At 42.7% G+C, this 14,863-nt stretch overlaps 1 protein-coding gene across 4 annotated transcripts in view; it reads left to right on the plus strand.

Moving 5' to 3' along the window:
- Nucleotides 1-6,202: 6,202 nt before the first annotated feature.
- STK4 (serine/threonine kinase 4) overlaps nucleotides 6,203-14,863 on the plus strand; it is a 92,112-nt gene continuing 83,451 nt past the window's right edge. For all 4 annotated transcript variants that reach the window (XM_027621448.2, XM_027621450.1, XM_027621451.1 and 1 more), the window contains exons 1-2: nucleotides 6,203-6,339; nucleotides 12,063-12,143. In XM_027621448.2, coding sequence (XP_027477249.1) covers nucleotides 6,305-6,339; nucleotides 12,063-12,143 — 116 coding nt within the window. In that variant the 5' untranslated portion in view covers nucleotides 6,203-6,304. The remainder of the gene's footprint in view (nucleotides 6,340-12,062; nucleotides 12,144-14,863) is intronic.

Below are 14,863 nucleotides of genomic sequence, written 5' to 3' on the forward strand. Positions count from 1 at the left end.
GTAGATTTATGAGCGAGAGAAAAAAAATGTTTTATGCCACTAAGTTTTGGGAATGGTTTCTTAACACAGCAACTGATAAATGGTAAGCCCTTCCCACAATGCTTCCCATAAATGCAGAGCTGATAAAAGCAGAACTGAAAGAATTTAGGGGAGGGATATACTGGGGAGTCCGGGCAGAGAGGAAGTCTTCTAGGAGGAGGTGATTTTTTAAAAATAACTTTATTGAAAAATAATTCGCTAGCATAAAATTCACCCATTTAAAGTTGTGTACAGTTCAGTGGTTTTTATTATAGTCAGTGTTGTACAATCACCACAATCAATGTTACAGTATTGTCATTACCCCAACATGAAACCCCACATCTTTTAGTCATCAGGCCCAATTCACCTACCCCGTCTCCCCCATCCCCAAGCCCAAGCCCAAAGCAACCACTAATCTACCTTCTGATGGATGTGCCTATTTTGGACTTTTCAGGTACATGGAATCATATGATACACGATTCTTTGTGATTGGCTTCTTTGACATAGCACAGTGTTTTCCATGGTCATCCATGGTGTAGCCATGTATCAGAACTTCATTCCTTTTTATTGCTGAATAATTTTCCATTGTATACATTTTGGGTGTCCATTTTATTTATACATTTATCAGCTGATGGAAATTTGGGTTCTCTTTTTGGGGCAGGAAATAACTTTTTGATATTTATTAAGATTTCATCTCTCTGAGTTAACCATCTCATTAAAGCCATATTTAATTTGTATTCAGCTTTAATGGGGAAGGAATAGATATTATAGCTGTAGTCTCCTGAATGAGATAATATGCACAGACATTATTATTGGATAGTAATCTTTTTGTTGTTTAAACACTTCTTTTCAGGGTTAATTGGTAGTTTCTTTAAATAATATCTCTGCCTTCGTTGGTTGAGAGACGCTGGTGAGTAAAGATGTTAGAATCAGGACACTCTGGGGCGCCTGGGTGGCTCAGTCGGTTAAGCGGCTGCCTTCAGCTCAGGTCATGATCCCAGGGTCCTGGGATCGAGTCCCACATCGGGCTCCTTGCTCAGCAGGGAGCCTGCTTCTCCCTCTGCCTGCAGCTCCCCCTGCTCGTGCTCTTGCTCACTCTCTCGCCCACGCTCTCTCTAGCAAATAAATAAATAAAATCTAAGGAAAAAAAAAAAGAGTCAGGACAACCTTACATTTCATTTAACTGAGCCAGGCACAGCCAATACTTTTATATGCTGACTGCAAATAATGAACCAATTAGTCTTGGGGAAAGAAGTATAGACAGCATCATAATTTGTCAATTTACAGTTCTGGATGCTTTTCAGTTCAGGTGTATCAATCATGATCTAATCTGAAAACACTGAGTAAGATGTCTTATGGAAGGGATTTGAAATAAGAAGTTAGTTCAGGGAATTGGGTGTCAGAGGTGACAGAGGAGTCAAGAAGCCAACAGAGAACGGTGAGGGAGCCCAAAGGCCAGCAGCAGCAGGAAATGACTACTAGGCCCAGGACTTGAATATAAAAAGGAAATGGTGATGATATGGCTTGGAGTGTTGGGGTTTGGAGCCAACGGCCAAGAAAGAATTCTTGAGACATCTTTGGGGCAAAAAGGTAGGTTTTATTAAAGCACGGAGGCAGGACCCAGGGGTAGAAAGAGCTGCACTGGGGTTATGAGGAGTGACTGATTAAAGATTTTCTATCCTATGGAGAGGAGGGTGATGTTAGGGCTCCAGGAAATTGAGTCTATAGGTTTCTGGAAATTTTTGTTGTTGTTGTTCTTTAAATTTTTATTGTTATGTTAATCACCATACATTACATCATTAGTTTTTTTGATGTAGTGTTCCATGATTCATTGTTTGTGCATAACACCCAGTGCTCCAAGCAGAACGTGCCCTCCTTAATACCCATCACCAGGCTAACCCATCCCCCCTCCCTCCTCCCCCCTAGAACCCTCAGTTTGTTTTTCAGAGTCCATCGTCTCTCATGGTTCATCTCCCCCTCCAATCGGAAATTGCTTTTTTCCTTATAAATCATTAAGACAGTTGCAAACTGAAGGAGACTTGTGTCCTGCATCCGGCATGACTGCGATCGCCATCGGTTAACCTTTTTTTTTTTTTTTAAGATTTTATTTATTTATTTGACAGAGGGAGACACAGTGAGAGAGGGAACTCAAGCAGAGGGAGTGGGAGAGGGTGAAGCAGGCCTCCCGCGGAGCAGGGAGCCTGATGCGGGGCTCGATCCCAGGACCCTGGGATCATGACCTAAGCCGAAGGCAGACGCTTAACGACTGAGCCACCCAGGCGCCCCCAGTTAACCTTTTTTTTTTTCCTTTCCTTTGTTCTAGGGCAGCCAGAAGTGCCTGAGGAATGTCACACATATCCCACAAGGTGGGGTGGGGGAGTTGTGGAGTGTTAGCTTGTGCTTTGCCCTCAGTTTGCCTTTGCTCCTTCATCAGTGATATTTACAGAGTTCAGAAGCTGCAGTAGAGTAGAAGCTGGAGCCAAGTAAGGATGCTCTAGGAGGAGCTGAAGACAAAGTTACTGTTGGATACTTGATCAGAAGCAAAGAAGAGAGAGAAAGACTGGCTTCTCTCTTAGTTCTGCCCTCCATCTCCTGCCAGTGCTGGCTGAAACTGGCCAAAGGTCAGCTGACATGGGAACCTGGGAAGTGAGCTTGCAGGGTTGGTCTCTTCCCCTAAGACTTCTTAGGTATGACATCAAAAGTATGACTCAGAAAAAAAGTGGATAAACTATACTTAAAAATTAAAGTTTCTGTTCTTTAAATGAGACTGTTAAGAGAATGAAAATACAAGCCCCAGAAAAATGCTTGTAAATCACATATCTGATAAAGGACATGCATCCAGAATATTAAAAAACACTAAAAACTCAGTAACAAGGAAACAGTGCAATTTTACGAAGGACAAAAGACTTGAACAGATAGTTCAGAAAATATACAGATGACAAGCACTTGAAAAGATGCTCAACCTCATTAGCCAGTAGAAAAAATACAAATGAGAAACACAGTGAGAGGGGAGCCTGGTGGCTCAGTAGGTTAAGTGTCTGCCTTCAGCTCAGGTCCTGATCTCAGGGTCCTGGGATCAAGCCTCGTATCAGGCTCCATGCTCAGCAGGGAGTCTGCTTCTCCCTCTCCCTCTCCCTCTCCCTCCTTGCTTATGCCCCCCCCCAAATAAATAAATAAATAAATAAATAAATAAATAAAATCTTTAAAAAAAGAAAGGCAACGCAGTGAGGTACCACTACACACTATTAGATCGGCTAAAATTGCAAAGACCAATCATACCAGTGTAGATGACATAGAGCTATTGAAATTCCCATACACTGTTGGTGGAAATGTAAAATAGTATAATCACCCTGAAAAACAGTTTCTTAATACATTAACCAAGTATCTTCTATATGACCCAGCTATTTCTCACCTGCGTGCTTATAAGAGAAATGAAATGTAGGTATGCCTATATGTATGTCCATATAAACGTGTACATAAATGATTGTAAGTTTTATTTGTAATAACCAAAAACTGGAAAATGATTACTTAGAAACCATTGGGCTTTGGGGTGGTTTTTTACATAGTGATAGTTAACTGGTACACTGAACTAACTCTTTGCAATTTTTTGCATCTTTACATTGCCCTTATTCAGTGTGACTCCGGCCACAGTTCCTACCTCATCTCCTCCTGTTCCTTATTCATTCTGCTCCAAACATGCCAACTTCTAGCTGCTCTTCCAACACAAGCCTTTGCCCTTGTTGTTCCGTCTGCCTTAAATGCTCTTTAAAAATATTAGTGTGACTTAGTCTCAATTCGGTCACATGGTTTTTTTGGTCTATATGGTTTTTCTTGCTTTGTTTATTGCCTTTCCCACCTGAATGTAAGATCCACGAGGGCAGAAACTTTATTTTGCTCACTGCTTTGCACCTAGTACTGTGCTTGGCCCAGAGCAGATACTAGATATGTATTTGTTGAATGAATGAATGAATGAATGACTGAATGAATGAATGACTGTTCTGACCTTCTCAGAGTTTTCCTGATCCTACTAGCCTCGGTTAGGTTCTCATATTACAGTTTTATATAATTTATCACTACATTAATTACCTCTCTAGCAACTATGTCTTCTACACTGTAAATTACAAAAAAAAAGCTAGAACTCATCTATGTCCTGAGTACTAGTACATAGCCAGAGCCTAGTACAGTGCCAGGCATGTGTAGCTCAGTAGGCACAGAATGAAATATGAGTAACGCTGCTCATTGGTTCTCTCTTTTTTAAAGATTTTATTTATTTTTGAGTGAGAGAGAAAGAAAGTGTGTGCACACGCGGCGAGAGGGGCAGAGAGAAAGGGAGAAAGAATCTCAAGCGGACTCTCCACTGGGCACGGAGCCAGACGCAGAATCTCACAACCCTGAGATCATGACCTGAACCAAAATCACAAGTCGGATGCTCAACCGACTGAGCCACCTAGGCGCCCCATTGGTTCTTTCTCTTAAGCTATTATCATATTATGGTTCGCTAAGGTTTGTTATTTACTTATTCATTTTTAAAGATTTTTATTTATTTATTTGAGAGACAGAGAGAGAGAGAGAACAAGAATGAGTTGCGGGGAGAGGAAGAGGGAGAAGCAGGCTCCCCGTTGAGCAGGGAGCCCAATGCGGGACTTGATCCCAGGACCCTGGGATCATGACCTGAGCCGAAGGCAGTCGCTTAACCAACTGAGCCACCCAGGTGCCCCTTAGTTATATTAAATATAATTTAAAATTCAGTTTGTCAGTCATACTAGTCACATTTAAAGTGCTCAGCAGCCACATGTGTCTGTCTACTGGCAATGGTTTTGGACAGCACATATATAGAACATTTCCACCATCACAGAAATTTCTTTGGGGCAGTGCTGGACTGGACATTCTACTGAAAGACGGGGCAATCCTAATGTCAGTCTACCTTTTGGAAAAATCCCAGGAAGGGGATAAAGGAGGGATGTTTGACATTGTGTACTGGTAAATTGACATTTATTTTTAAAAATGTTTTCCAAGTACCTCATTTATAGGGGTGTGTGTGTGTGTGTGTGTGTGTGTGTGTGTGTGTGCGTGCAGCGGGGCCTGAACATAAGGTCAAACGAGGAGTGTGCTTTAGGAGAAGTACAGGAAAAGTACCAGGGGATTTCAGAGGATAGAGGGCTGACTTTTTGTAATAGGGACCTGTGATGGCTTCCTAAACTTTGTATAGGAACTTTTGATCTTTACTACCTCAGGGCTCCTACTGCCATTTGTACAGATTTGTAGTAGGGCAAAGAGGCAAATAAAACATGCATTCTGTGGAGTCCAGCCCATCTTGGGTTAAAAACTTTTCTCTCACTAGCTGTGTCTATGTGAGTCTCAGCTTCCTCACCTGTAAAATGGGGATAATAACTTCTACTTCATAGGGTTGTTTGACGATTAAGAGACAGCCTAGGACTGTGCCTGGCCCATAGATTCTCTGTAAATGTGTTCCTCCTGTGTAAGGGGAACGGATCGGTTACCCCTATTTTAGCACATGGGGTGCTATACCTGGGTGGTCCTGAAAGGTGGTTGCTCAGGTGTTAATTTCATGGATGGCATACCTTTGGGAAAAGCAGGACAAATAATACATAAAATTGGGGATAACGTTACAGGTTTCCTAAGAGGATTAAATGAGACAATATATAGGTAAGTAAGCACATGGCAAGAGCTTAATCACGGTTAGCTAGCTATCTTTCTGTCCGCAAACTAACTCAAAGGTGAGAGGCCCTTAAGAAAAGAGGGTGAGCAATTTGCAGCCTGATGCTCTGTGACATCCAAGGGCGGTCCGGCCTCCGTCTGGAACAAGAATCCAACCGGCTAGGAGCGGTAGGAACCCACAAATACCTCGGAGCAGCGCTTCCCCGAAATCGCGTAGAACTTGGCCGGTTAAGAACCGACGGCGCTTCGCAAGAACCCTCAGTATCGCGGTCCGAGGAACGAGGGCCGGGCCGAAGCGGAGACGAGCTCCCGGCCCGAGTCCCACTGTCCCGGCCGAACCGCCCCACACGGACACGGCGTCGCCGACGCACTCGAGCTCTACGGAGGACGCTCCGGGATCCGCGGCCCCGCCCCGCGCGCCACGTGACTCAGTCTCCGCACCACGTGGTCCGGGCCGGGTCCTCGCCGCTCCGCCCCGCTCGCGCGCTGCGCGCCGCTTCCGGTGGGGGCGGAAAGCGGAAGTGTGGGAGGGTCTGCGGGGCGGGCTCGGGGAGGTCCCGGGGGAGGATGGAGCAGTGAGCGGGTCTGGGCGGCTGCCGGCAGCGCCATGGAGACGGTGCAGCTGAGGAACCCGCCGCGCCGGTGAGGGGCCGCTGGCTGAGGGGCAGGGGGTGGGGAGAGGGAAAGGCGGGAACTGGCGGAGGAGAGGCACCGGGTGCGCCCCCGGAGGGATGGACCTGCGGGGCGAGGCGATCCTGGCACCTGCTGAGTGGGGGAATCTCCGCCGGGAGGGGGTCCGGCAGAGGGGAGCACGCGCCCAGCGGGATAAACGTGGGGCTGGTTGGGGAGAGCACTTGCTGCGGGGGGACATCCTGGTAGACGGGAGCACTGCTGAAGGGAGCAGCTGCTGAGGGACGTGGGGACAAGTTAAGGAGAGCACCTGCTGAGGGCGGGGGCGCCTGGGGGGATGCCATGCTAGGAACGATTCATTGAGGTAGGGGGCATGCTGAAGCAGGATGAGAACCTAGAGGGGTCTAAGATATGGGTCAGGAACAAGCAGAGGAAGGCTGGGTGGACTTCCTAAGGGAGGGGGTCCCACTTGAGGGGTGCAGTGGGGAGGATCTGTTGAGGGGAAAAGCTCTGTGCCTAAGGCTGGAGGCGTGCCGAGAAAGGTTGAAGGTCCAGCAAGGGAGGGCTTCATGCAGGATAAGCATTTAGGAAGATTTTCCGGGTAGTGTCCCCACTCTAGGATGAGGATGACATCTTTCATTCCTGATGCCCCCCTGCCTTCCTAGTTTTCCATACATCCTCTTCAGCTTTTCAAGCCTGACATTGGGAGGTGGATAAGGAAATAAGAGGATATTTTCAAGAAGGGCAAATTGATGGCCCAGAAGAGTTGAGACACAGTTCTATGTGTTTCCTTCTTTGCTCTAGGGTCTGGGTCACGACCTGACCAGACTGGGCCCTTTTCAGGGCTCTATTGTTTTGCATCAGCTCCAGATCCTGCTGCTGCCTGGAATTGTTTTAAGTCAAGATCCGGGAGGTGGCTGATCCTAGAAAGTCTGAACTCCTGCGTTGGTTTTAGTTATATCATTGATTTGCTCTGTGGACACCAGGGTCTTGTGTCACTCTGCCACATCTGGAGAAAAATAGCAGAGATCAAGGGAGTCATGCTTCTCTGAGGTGCAGTGTAGTTAGCTTCTATTTCACAGAGACCTCTGACTTCCTGCGGCAGAATGAGCACTAAAGTAGGAAGTGTTCAGTGTGTGGGAGTGTGGGGCAAAGGAGAGGTGAAGGGAAGGAATTGGCAGCCTGGGCTGCACACTTGGGGTTTGTTTGAAGTACACAAACATTGCAGAAGGCGAATAGCTGGTTGGGATGGACTCATAATTCACCCTACTGTAGTGTGCTGAGACGGAAATAATAATGATTCTTACACATACGGCACCTACTGGATGCCAGGGACCGTTTTCAAAAAGTGCTTCCCCTGTCTCCTGGTGAACCACATGTAATTGACCTATAAAAATGGTAATTTCGTGTGGTTCAGCTTATTACGACTCTTTCGATCCTCACAACAATCCTATGAGGTGGTTACTTCTGTATCTCTATTTTACAGGTGATAAAACTGAGGCACAAAGAGTTTTAAGTGATTGCAGGAGGTTCCACTGTTAGTAAGTGGCAGAGCTGGGATTTTAAACCAGGTGGTCTGGTCCAAAGTCCATGCTCTTAACTGCTTCCTCTGATGCCGCTCTGGAAGTACCCCTGTTTCACAGGGACTGTGTATGTTACCAAGTATTTGCTACAGCACCATAGTGATCCAGTTACAAATGTACACTGGTTATATTTCTTTCTGAAATATATTCATTGTTTCTCCGAGGTCTCGGTTTAATTGAAAAGAGGATTAGGAATTGAGTTTTGTTTCTACCTTGCCTTGTGTTACATAATCTTGGGCAAAAGCGTAAACCTTTTTACTTTTTGGTCCAGCTCATTCCTGCACCTTTTGGATTTTAAGAAATTTATTAAATGTGCAAGAGAAGAGCATTGCAGGGCTGAATTCTTGAATGACTGGTACTTTCCTGCTCATCATAACTAGTCAAGTACTTAATCTGCATTAGATTAACTTTATTACTTGCATTTATTAGAATTACCATATCAGTTTCACAGACTGGGTGATTTAAACAACAGAAATGTATTTTCTCCCAGTTTTCTGGAGGCTAGAAGTCTAAGATCAGGGTGTCAGCAGGGTTGTTTCTTTGAGGCCTCTCTCCTTGGCTTGTGTAGATGGCTCTCTCCTTCCTATGTCTTCACATGGTTTTCCCTCTGTACCTCTCTGTGTCCTTATCTCCTATAAGGACACCAGTTATATTGAATTAGGGCCCACCTCTATGACCTTATTTTACCTTAATTACCTCTTTAAAGGCCCTGTCTCCAAATAAAGTCACACATTCTGAGGTCCTGGGACTTAGTACTTCAATGTAGGAATTTGGGGAGGGGCAACATATGAATTTTACTATCATTAAAAAGTTACCAATTTATCTTACACATTTGTTGTAACCATATCAAAATCTGAATGGAAAGAGGGATAGGTGTACATAAATAAAATGAACCTTACAAGAGTTCTAAGATAGGAGAAAGAGGCTTGAGAATTAGCCAAATCTGTGAGTAACTATTTCATAAACACCCTTGTTTGTGTTTGGAGAGATACAGGTGTCTTTTCAGAGATTCAGTTGGCATGTGTTTCCAGCAAGGGATAGTAATCTCAGTGCAGGAAATGCTCTTTGCATTCATGAGCTTGACATTTGTGTGTGACTGAGTGATTAGAGATTCAAGTTGATGGGTTACGTAGGAGATTATGATTTTTTAAAGTGAGCTGGCATTAGATAATAATAGTGTGGTGGAGGATGTAGAGGGCATTTCTGGGATGGTTGGCTGTCCACGTGGCCGTCTGACTTAGGAGAGGAGCATCTGCCGGTGTTTGGTCCACGGAGGCTGTGTTGGCCAGGCCTGTTCTTTTATGAGCAAGCAATGAAACTACCTAGGACCCGGGGAAGTCCGAGCTGAGAGCTGAATCATCAGTCGGGCTGTTTTGTGCTTCTTCCATGAAGACTTAGGGTATAAAGTATCATTGAGAGTCACTTATCAAAAGATTTTCCAAGGAATCTTATTTGTTGATAATCTGGTAATCCTTTTTAGGGTGGCATTCTGTTCTGGAAACTCACAAGGATTGCTGATAAAAGTTTAGGATTCCCATCGTTACATTCATTAATCCATATAGGAAATATTTATTGACCACCTCTGGGTTATCAGGCAGCAAAGAGATAAAGATCTATTAAGCCTGGATCAAAAGCAAACAAAAAACTGGGGCCCCTGGGTGGCTTAGGTCATGATCCCAAGATCTGGGATCCAGCCCCGGGGAGTCAACTTCTCCTTCCCCCTGCTCTTGTGCTCTTGCTTGCTCTCTCTCTTTCAAATAAATAAATAAAAAATCTTAACACACACACACACACACACACACACACACACACACACACACACACACACAAAACCCAAGTAGATTGTTTGAAAGAAGTCTCTGAGCAGGTATATACAGTTTGTTGGGGGATTATCAGGGGCTTGCAGCTGTTTCTCGCATGCCAGGCGGTTTCCTTTGTTATGCTGTGGTCTCAGAGTAGTTGAAATAGTGAGTTTTGCTTTTTGTAAACCACAAAGTCAGTACTTCAGAGGAAGACATTTGATCTTCCTTTATATAAGCTGTTTAATTATACTTGAGAAATGAGGTATTGTCCATTGTTTATACAGTTATGAATTCAGCGCTTCAACAAAAAACCCTCCTGGTTCATGCAATGTTCTTTCTAACATCTGAGTTCATAGACACTTCACTTCTGAAGTTTAAGAGGAGTTTCACTTCAGCCCTTTTTGTTTTGAAGCTAGTTTTTATGTCGTCACTGGAATTTAATGTTTAAGACCTTTTGATTTTCAAAGGTCACTACGGTCATTTGTTAATTTTCAAGTTGTGGCAGTTATTGACTTGGAGCATTTCTCCATTTCTTTAGTGTGTAGTCTTTGACATTTACAGAATTATGTGAGATTGTCCTTTAGAGATCAGTGTTTATGGGTGGATACACTCGACGTGTTCAGAGTTTTCTGTCTTCTGGTTTTGCTAGTTCCTCCAGGAAGGTATGTGTGCGTGTGTATATATGTATGTAATTCAAGTCCTCTCTTGTAAAAATTGGTATTATCCAGCTAGTTTAAACCTTTTCTCTACAAAAAAGTCTCCAGTGTTACTACTTACATAATTTCACCATTTCCTGAGCTCTCTTTTTTTTGTTGTCCTTTGTAGTTTCAGGAAACCATCGTGTAGAAGATACACACAGACGCGTGCGCGCGCGTACACACACACACACACACACACAAATGTTCCTTGGCAAGCTCCTTCCTTAAGCCCGTTGATAATTTTCAGACATCTTAGTTTAAAAAAAATATTGTTAATTTATAACCCCCCAGGTTTGTTATTAACTGTGTCTAGCATAGTCAGAAAAATCTGAATTATCAGGGAATTATAACCTGCCATGTATCTTTGACTTCGGGGGCTTCTTGGATGTACACAGTCACTCATGGGAGAGTCTGAGTCTGTTTGAAGTTCCTAGCTGCATAGTTATTTTTCACTTTTGATCATGTATAAGTGTATACCTTCCACTTTCTGTTTCTGTGATACCTATAGAATTCCTGTGTTTTAGCTGAATTACCAAAATCTTGCTAAGGGAGAGCAAGAGTCTCTATGTCTTCCTTGGCCTCCAGTCTGAGACCATGTTTCAATTCGTAGTTAACCTTACATTAAACATCTTTTCTGAAGAGATAGTTATGCCATCTTAATTCATGGAATCTCAAGATATAAATGGATTTTTAAGGTTCTATCAAAGCTGGAATCCACTCTGTAGCATTTCAGCCAAATGATGATTCATTTTCTGTTTAAGTTCTCCAGTGATGGGGAGCTAGGGACTTCTTAAGGCAGTCTAAACCATTTTAGAACAACTTTTGTTGTTAGGAAATTTCTTTCTTTTTTAAATTTTATTTATTTCAGAGAGAGAGAGAGTGTAGGCGAGAGCACAAGCAGGGGGAGGGACAGAGGGAGAGGGAGAAGCAGACTCCCCACTGAGCAGGGAGCCCGATGTGGGGCTTGATCCCAGAACCCTGAGATCATGACCTGAGCCGAAGGCAGACACTTAACTGACTGAGCCACCCAGGCACCTTGGAAAATTTCTTACACCTGTTGAACTGAAGTCTGACTCTTGGTAGTTCTCTACCCTCTGGTCCTGATTATGCTCACCAGAGGGCTGCAGGACACATGTAATACTGCCATAGACAGCCCTTAAGTCTCTCAGCTGGGGCACCTGGCTGGCTCAGTCGGAAGTGTGTGTGACTCTTGATCTTGAGGTCATGAGTTCAAGCCCCACAATGGGTGTAGAGATTACTTAAATAAGTAAAAAACTTAAAAAAAAAAGTCCTTTATGAACCATGAGAGACTATGACTCTGGGAAACAACCTGAGGGTTTCAGACGGGAGGGGGATGGGAGGATGGGGTAGCACGGTGATGGGTATTAAGGAGGGCACGTGTTGTAATGAGCACTGGGTGTTATACGCAAACAATGAATCATGGAACACTACATCAAAAACTAATGATGTACTATATGGTGACTAACATAATAATAGAAAAAAATGTCTCTTAGCTTGCCTTTGTTGTTGTTTACCGGTAAAGACTTTGTAGAGCAATTCCTAAGATCCTAATTGTAATATAAATAATGTATTTTGTGGTGTAGTTGCTAGCAAGTAAAATGTATTTTATGTTTTTATTTCTTCATTCACAGGCAGCTGAAAAAGTTGGATGAAGATAGTTTAACTAAACAACCAGAAGAAGTGTTTGATGTCTTAGAGAAACTTGGAGAAGGGTAAGTGTACAGAAAATACAGGTAGACCAGTAGGTCCCAGTCTTTTTCTTCCCCCAACACCAGCAGGAGCTGAACCTTTTTCATGTCAATAATTCACAAACCTGAGGAGAAGGAAGAGGAACATTGCATATGGCACTGCTCTGAGTGGGGTGGGCGGGAAATTTACAGCTTGAGATGCCCTTTCCCTCTTTCCTCCAGTCATCGTTATAGACAGATTTAATGATGCCTGGCCTCTTCAACACCAAAGGCATCTATTGTTTTCTCTCTTGTAGAATCTATAGTTTACAGGATTTTATGTATGGAACAGCACTAACTAGTCTGTACTTAATTTAACAATTTTTATTAGTCATACATTTTTATTTGCTGTTCATAGTTTCTGATCAATATGTAATAACTGTTGTTTCCATAAAATGGAATTCAGCATTTTAGTTAGTATAGCATTGTGAAATATAGTAAATAAATCAAGGACTGTCACTACCTTTACACCTTCCAAGAGATTGAAAATCCCAGGTCGGGAACCAGTGTACTTCTTGAAACCCAGATTTGTGAGTGTGTATAAAATACTGCTGAAATGGTATTTCATAATAGTGGTTTTTTGTGTATCATTCAGTGATAGTTTCTGCATTAATAAGCAGGTCTGTGTGTGTGTGTGTTTAGTCTCTCGAGAGTACTTCTAGTTCAAGAGAAGACCTGAAATATTAACTTTTAAAAATTTCTGTTGTTTAAGTGCCGTGTGCGCCTTGAAATCAAGTCTTATATGTCATTAGATTATTTTGGGGTTTAGTGTTACTTGTGTCTAATATAGGTCAGGAATAATCTTAAACCCGATCCTAGATTACATGGCATAGGTTTTCATGGATTGCCTCCTTGTAAAAAACATTAGTCATCTTTTTGTAAGTTGGAACAATACTCTTTGGAATCAAGCAAGACATCAAGCTGAGAAGGGAATAAAAGAGAATGCCAGCTGTGCTGTTAGAAGACAAGTACAAGATGATTCTGAAGACTGCAAGTTGACTTGGCATTCTTCAAGGTACGGAAAACGACAGTCCCTCCACATCTCTTTCCTGTCCTTTTCAGCTTCAGCTTGGTCTCCTGGCTATTTTCCTCAAGGCAGTGAGTCTAATGCCCTTAATCTGACAGTGCTCACAGGTCATCTTTGGAATAAGATAAAGCATGTTAGGCATAATTGAATATGTAACTAACTTGTTTCTTTCATTTTTAATAAAAGTGTGTTATGATAGTACGGGCATAGACTCTGATGTTAGACCTGCGTTAAAATCCTTGCTCTACTGTTTATTAGTCACAATAAACGAGTGAACTTGAGCAAATTACTTAATATTTTGAAGTTTCAGAAACCTCTATATAGTGCAGATATTCGTACCACCCTCATTTGGGTTATGTCAAGTATTACCCAAGATAATGGGGGTAAAGTACTGAGTACAGTGCCTGTCACATAGTGAGTGCTCAATAAGTGGCAACTATGATTCTTTTATCTTTAAGCCTACCAACTGAAGCATTTTTCAGACCTTGTCATGTCAAATTAAAGTTAAATCTTAAACCTCCAGTCTATTTAGGCATTCCTGAAGGGAGTGCTGTTTGGGTTGATTGGGTTTGGGGAACACCAAAAGAAAACTACAGACAAAATATATCAGGAATATATTCTGATAATATAGGAAGGGGAAACTAAGCTAATTATGATTGCTTTTAATTGTCTTTTAGATCTATGCATGTCTTCATCAAGGAACTTGGAAATTTCCTTACAAAGATAAAACCAAGAAAATCAAAATAAAGCTTAAGATCTTTCTCCTTGTTTTATCACCATCGTGCTCTTTTAAGTGATACCACAGATGCTTGGATTTCTGAACGAACCTGAACAAGCTTCATTTAACTAACAGAATCCCGAAGGAAGACCTTAACTCCACTTAGCTGTCTAAACACAAACTGCCATGCCATCCTTAAATTGTTCTGGAAAATGAGTAGATTGTGAACACTCACTGACTTGTGTCTTATGAAATGAGCTCTGGCTGATGGACTGTGTTGGATTCTCTGGAGGCCGCAGTTGTTCTGTGTATGGAGGAAATCCTGTGGATCTGTGGCAGAATAGAGCCAACGCTCCAGACCAGGATGAGTGGACCATGCTTGGAAAGTGTTTTGCATGAGAGCCTAGTGCCTTTTTCCTTCTATTATACTTAAAGTTTTACACTTTGACTCACTAAAATTTTTTGTCCTAGGATAATTAAAAAGCATCTTGCCCCTGGTTTCATAGCTAGTGAGTGGTATTGTTAAGGCTTGTATCTAGTTAATTTGGCTCCAGATACTGTATTATTTCTGTTTTTCCAAATTGATCCTTGCCTTGTGTGGCTTGTGTGAAACCCCTAGGTCCCCACCATTTTTATTCTCTGCCAGTCAGAATTCATCAAGTCACTGTAGTTTTTGTTGTAGGGAATCAGGTCTTATGGGATTTGCCTAAAAGTGAGCACAGTTGCTGAAGCCTTCTAAATTCTCTTCAGATTACTGTAAGTGCAGTATGTAGAATCACGAATCTTAATTGTTCATACAAGGTATTGGAGCATTCCTTGCTCTCAAGATAGCATAGAGAGGCATGGATAGTGTTCTGGTTAAGATTGCTGAGTGAGTATATGCAGAGACCTCTCTTTCCATTTCAAATAGATAAAACTAATGAATGAAAATTAAATTTTTATTTTTATTATTTTTAAAAG

Source organism: Zalophus californianus, chromosome 8, assembly GCF_009762305.2.
Source record: "Zalophus californianus isolate mZalCal1 chromosome 8, mZalCal1.pri.v2, whole genome shotgun sequence".
NCBI lineage: Eukaryota > Metazoa > Chordata > Mammalia > Carnivora > Otariidae > Zalophus > Zalophus californianus.